This window comes from Corvus brachyrhynchos, unplaced genomic scaffold, assembly GCF_000691975.1.
Source record: "Corvus brachyrhynchos isolate BGI_N302 unplaced genomic scaffold, ASM69197v1 scaffold162, whole genome shotgun sequence".
NCBI classification, from domain to species: domain Eukaryota; kingdom Metazoa; phylum Chordata; class Aves; order Passeriformes; family Corvidae; genus Corvus; species Corvus brachyrhynchos.
The window spans coordinates 3,315,046-3,321,195 of record NW_008236696.1 but is presented as its reverse complement, the minus strand read 5'-3'; the positions used below and the strand labels follow the sequence as shown (position 1 = coordinate 3,321,195).

At 39.6% G+C, this 6,150-nt stretch overlaps 1 protein-coding gene across 1 annotated transcript; it reads right to left on the bottom strand.

Annotated features, from left to right (window-relative positions):
• Positions 1-1,970: 1,970 nt before the first annotated feature.
• Positions 1,971-5,786, bottom strand: NDUFB5 (NADH:ubiquinone oxidoreductase subunit B5). The gene is given in 6 exon segments (XM_008644491.2): positions 1,971-2,277; positions 2,800-2,906; positions 3,891-3,952; positions 4,647-4,713; positions 5,629-5,771; positions 5,774-5,786. Coding segments are annotated over 6 exon segments (513 nt in total). The 3' UTR covers positions 1,971-2,156.
• Between the last annotated feature and the right edge of the window lie 364 nt (positions 5,787-6,150).

Here is a 6,150-nt window from a genome sequence, read left to right as displayed (position 1 = left end):
CGGGGGCCTCGCGTTTCACCCCAAAACCTTCGTCCCCAGGAGGGGAGCACGGAGACTTCGCTCCTGGTCTCCCCGGGTAGCGCGGGGCAGATTTCTGCTATAGGCGCTGTTATTTATTTTTAAGCATTTAAAGACTATATACATATATGTGTATATGTGTGTGTGTACGCAGCAGCATATATATGTATGTGTGTATGTATATATATATATGCATGTATATGTATATGTGTGTATATATAAGCATATATATAAAAAAGTATATATGTATATGTATGTATGCATATACAAGTGTGTATATATGTAAGTATATATGTATATGGTATATGTACATATATTTTTATATGTGTGTGTATATGTATGTATTTTTGTATAAAATATATACAGTAAAAAATTTCTTCTATGTATTTTCATTCTCAGCCCCTCATTGCCCAGTGCCACAGGTGTCTCATGTGTCCCATGGCTCTGTCCTGGTCCCACCAGGGCCGTGCATCAGGATGTCCCCATGGTCAAGAGCAGGTCTGTGTGGGGGAATATAGGGCGGGAATGCCCAGCCAGGGATGCCTGAGAAGCCTGTGGTAGTGCCAGGAGCCAACCCCCAATTTTGTGTCTTCTGGGGCAGTACCTTTACCTTAAAATGCCCTTTTTTGGCCTTTGCTGTGTTTCTCTCTGCTTTTCACTTTGAAAGAATAATGTTAGAGGAAGGAGAAATAGAATGAAGTTTGTAGGAAAACAAATATTGCTATTGTTTTCAAGCAATATCTAGTAACTACTACATATGCCTGGCAGCAAAGTGTTAAAGAAATGACCAACCCATTTAAAATGAAGATGCATAAAGTAATGAATAGCCTTCCACCCACAGTCCACAAAATATCCAAGGATTCAGTGATCACTTCCAAAGAGGTGATGTGACCTTTACTAGAACCACCCTTTACCTCAAAAGTTTCAATAGGTGGTTCTAGGAAAATCTCAAAAACAGAATTGAAAAATGCTTGTACCCAGTTATGAACAGGCTGTGAGCAGACTAGCACGGTCTGTTCTCAGCAATTTTTACTACTGAAAAATCAAGTGTTGGGAACAATGTGAAACACTGAGGTCAGAATGTGATGTCCATGGAGTGGTTTTAGACTTACTGAAAAACAGACATTACATCAGACTTGTGAGCATCATTGGATGCTGGATAAAAAACACTAATACAGGGTGAGACAGATTTATTTTACCTGAGGAGACTTTGTGCTTTTTTAATGGCTTCTCTTATGAATAACTCAGCATTTATAAACAATGAGAGCCATAAGAAGACATATGAGCCATCTAACCTGAAAGATTGATTCTAACAAAAAGAACAAGCAAAGCACTGATAGAAAATCAATGTCTTTCTAATGTTTGGCAGTGCCAGGAACAGCAAACAAGGCAGTTTTTGCTTAAAACAGTCCATGCAGTGTTGCCTAATGTAAAAAACCAGAATTTTATCTTTTAAGTTTCAAATCACTAGATGATATGGGGTTAGTAAAGGGCTTGGACTTACTTCCTTTAAGAAGTGAGGATTTTGAATATGGACAGATAATTTAGGGTCACAAACTGTAAGAGGTACTATCCACCACTCTTGAGAAATTTAAGCCCAAGAGTACCATGGCCTGTAGAACCTGAGGAAACGCGTCCCTCTAGTGGCAAAAACCTGCCAGGTGAAAAGAGAACCCTTTGTATTCCCTACAAAGTTGCCAAAAGTGGTGTAGAAGAACAGCTGTACAGTTCTGAAAATGCATGGCAGGTATGTGTGAAGATATTTTTCTCACTTAATTCATCTCCCACCAACTACCTGACATGGAGACTTGAGAAAAAAAATACTCTTAGTTTCTTATATCTTTCACTTGAAACTATAAATACTAGAAATCACAAAATGAAAACTAGTATTATCAACTTGTTCCATGTATGTTCTGAAGCAAAGGAGTGACTGTTGGAAATTGCATTAAAGGATTTTCACTGATTAACAGCTTTAATATCTGTATGAGCTTAACTGCCACACAGTTTCTTTTAAGATACTGGAATCAACACAAACATTGTTTATTCATTTCCATCAGCAAACAGCGGGATGTCTGTTCCATAGCTCAGTCACAATTTGCCAGTATGAATTTAAGAGCTTGCACACTGTCCTAAATTGTTTAATTGTCGGGTGAGGATTTCATAGAATTGTCAACAAGATTTTTGTCAGGTGTTTCATAATGATACCAAGGTCCATCTCCCCGGTGTCTCATCAGTCTGCGTGCCTCCACCTCCAGCATCCTAAAAAAAAGGCAATAGACACCCTAAGCATAAAGTTTGTTGATGTTCAGCATCAAGGAATTACTGAAAAATCAGTGACTTTAGCATCAATGGTTTATAAATACTGCTGAAACATACATAGTACCAATATATGAAGGGTTCAACTAAGACATGAGCTATTAAATCTTTCTATTTTGGGGGTTTTTTTCAGCAAGTTGTTCCACAAGGGAGGAATAAACATACTGGCAGCAGTTTTATCACAGCCTAGCTGTGAGCATTAGCAGGGGTAAAAAGAGCTACACCTTTATAAATACCAAGTGTTTTGAAGAGCCCCCGTCCTTGGATTGTTCTGGTAACCTGAATCCTGAGAGGGCAGCGACAAGAGATATCGTAACTCCCACTGTGGCAGCAGCCAGTGCAGGCAGCACTCAGGGGACACATGAAAGCACTTTATGTCAGCATCCTGCTCAGTATGTCATGCAAAATCAAAGAGTCAGCTACAGTATGGATCAGTATTTTAACCCCCTCAACTACAGAACATACCTCACTTCAGCTTTCCTCGCTTCCACATCAAGCAGAGCCATGTCCTTCTCGTAGCTCTTCTCAGGGGGGTCAAGTATGTAACGAGCTATCCAGCGGCTTATGGGGTGCTGGAAAACATAAAAGCAGAGATTATTTGTGCAATTTCCAAGTAGAAATGTCATCATAACTGAATCATTTTGTATATCCACAGTCCTGAAAAGTTGTCATTGACATCATGAGCACTGCCATTCAAACCGTAACAGTAAAGTTACAAACATGCACAACTATATGTGAGATCAGAACCCTAAAAAGTCATATTTCTTTTACAATTCTTAATGCCAAGATAACCTCCAGATGACTGTTCTGTTGCAAAATTAAAATTTAATGGAGGACATAATTTATTTTCTTTCTGTTGAAGTAAAGTTCCTTAAACTGCCATTCTAATGGCAGAAGTGAACTCCAAACCTTACTTACTTCAAAGTTTTGCTGCCACATAGAGGGCATCTCACTAGGAACAAAAGTGTAAATGAGCTGAAATAGTCACAATAATATTGCTGAATTCAATTACTTCCTATCAGAAACAAAACAGTGCTTGCAGCAAGAAGCCAGGGACTAATTTTAAGAAAATACAATTAAATTGAAAGCAGACAACCTTGAGTTTGTGACTATAAAAATCTTCAATTCTAGATACAAAAGTGTGTGTGATATTGGACTTTAAAACAACACTGGCAAACAACACAAAGGAAAGAAATGTCACTTTAAATTCCAATTTCTTACGACACGTTAGAAAAGAAACAAAGACAAAACCTGCATGCCATGAATGCAGAGGACTGTTCTTATTATTCAGTAGTATTATAGAAGAATTCTTGGCATACAGCTTCAGCAGTTTACTGCATACAGAGCATTTGCATCTGCTCGTGTCAATAAACAGATTTCCTACAGCCTTATACATGTTCCATAAAGCTGCAAAAAAGTTTACCAAAATCAGAACTGCATATTTGAGTTTTACTACACTGATAGCCATCATCATACTCCATTCATTTCACTCCCAAAAGTATTATCAAGAGAAGGGCTGTCAATAACATGCCCACCCTTTTGCATGGTACACTTACTTTGTAGTATTCCCAGTGCTCTGGAACATAACCTTCGGGAATCTCTGCAAGTTCAGCTTCACCTGACAAGCAAAGGAGGGGAGGAATATTTAACTCTATGATTATTTTCCAAAGCTACCTTATATTCTGCCATTCAGATCAGGAAAAGATCATTATTCCACATAGAGAGTACTTAATCCCTCAGTGTGAGCTCCATTCGGAAAAACTGAACTTGCAATTTTTGCAGACACGTCACACTGCAAGTATCTAGTTCATAGATTTTAAGTGACACACCAGAAGGGTAAAATTAGCAGCTATACAGAAGAAACAACTTGGATCATGTCCACAGAAATGCCCTTTAAAGTACAGGAGCTGAAAGCATGGATTTTTCCTGATTTCTCTATTAAATTAATTACATATCATTACAGCAGTAGATTTAACACATGTATTGCCAAGCAGAATTTTGGCATCTTTGCTAGATAAAACGCCAGAATTGCAATCTTGTTACAGCAAGTAACTGAACTTCACTGATGTCTGAAAGCCTGCTAAAAGAGGGAATATATTTTTTTTTAAATGTGAGAAACTTTTTTTAAAAAAGTCACAACTAAAGCAAATATACTGGGAACATTTTCTATGTACTTCTACAATATCGCTGTATTTTTTAGGCCTATGCCATGGTCTTCCAAAGAGAAAGCCTTAAAAGATTCCTTTTTTTCTATCCAGCATGCTTAATTCCCATTTAATAACTTTTTTGCTTAGCCCTGACAGAGCACTCACCAATGAAGACGTTGATATATGTTAAGAGCACTGCCACTGGTATTCCCGTCAGGAATATATAGAATTTCTGTAGAAGGGATAAAAACAAAAGGTGTAGGAAACTCAGAACCCTGACAAATTTACATGAGGTCTTGTCTGAAAATGGTGGAACAGCCAATAACTCTTAGATTTGCATTCCTAGGTTGGAAAGGGATGTTGTAGGTAAACACTGCTGATGGCAATGAGTTACTTAATGAACCACAGCACACAAAGAGCAACGCTGTGTCAGTCCATGAGCCCGTTTGGGTCAGATTCACATCTCCCAGTGAGGTCAGTCTGTGCAGCAGCAAACAGCAACACCTCCCTGAAATCTGCCTCAGCATCTTGGCATGACTGGCTCCAGCACTCAGCTGGAATGAGGCACTGACAGCAAAACAATAATCCAACACCAATGCAACCACTGTGGGCTCTGGTAGCCGTGGAAGGCAGATAAAGGAGTCCTGATCGCATGAAGGGAGTTGTATCAAATTGGCCGTTGCCCCTTATAACAGGATTTATCCAAAACCTGGCTTTGGAAGGGTCACACTCAGGTCAGGCTTCCTAAATCTCACCTCTGGTGTTAGTGGTTGTAGGTAACTGAAGGTAAGCCCTGTAGAAGAGGAACTGATATGTTTCAAAAGGGAGGATGAAGTAGAAAGCATTTGTGGGTCATGCATATACGAACACAGACATGTAATTTAAGAATGCTACAACAGCAGTAATTTAAGTACCTATCGCAAGCTTTGCTATCTAGCCAGTCTTTTAACTTCATCTAGCCCTGATTTTACAGCATATGACCAGGAAAATTTTGAAGAAGACCTGAAATTCTTTTTTATGTGAATAGTGCCAACCACATCTTAGGTGCTGTCACATAAACAATAGCGGAAATTGTATTTTAGACACTCTTACACCATTTGCAAGCCATGTGTTATACTGAATGCAATACATTTGATTTTTAACTCACCAACAAGCTCAGAAATCGAGAATCATAAAAACTCGTTGCCTTGATGATAAACATTCTCTTCCCATGGCTGCCGCTGTGTCGTACAGGAACTGAAAATTGAACCAGAGTATTATGGTTTTGTACCCCACTGGTGCTTATGCCAGGACAAGGTCAAACATACGTGGGAAAAGAAAAAAAAAGAAGAGTGCACAACAGCGGCTGAATTTTCTGCAGTTCACCTGAAGTAATTTCGTATTTTGCTAGCATGAACCTATTTTTCTTCTAACTTTAGACATAGATCTATGACTACCTGTAAGCACCAACACGTGAATCAGTGCATGTCACCAAACAGGGCCAAGCAAATTGACAATTAGAATGCCAGGAAGGTGGGCCTCCCGCCCGTATCCAACCATGCTTTACCCAAACCCGGCAGTTTTCACAGGAACGGGGACACAACACTGCACCTGCTCAGCCCCCGGCCCTCCCGCGGCCTCCGGGACGGCATCTTTGCCCCGCTCCGCAAGGTCACCTCGCCCCCACCGC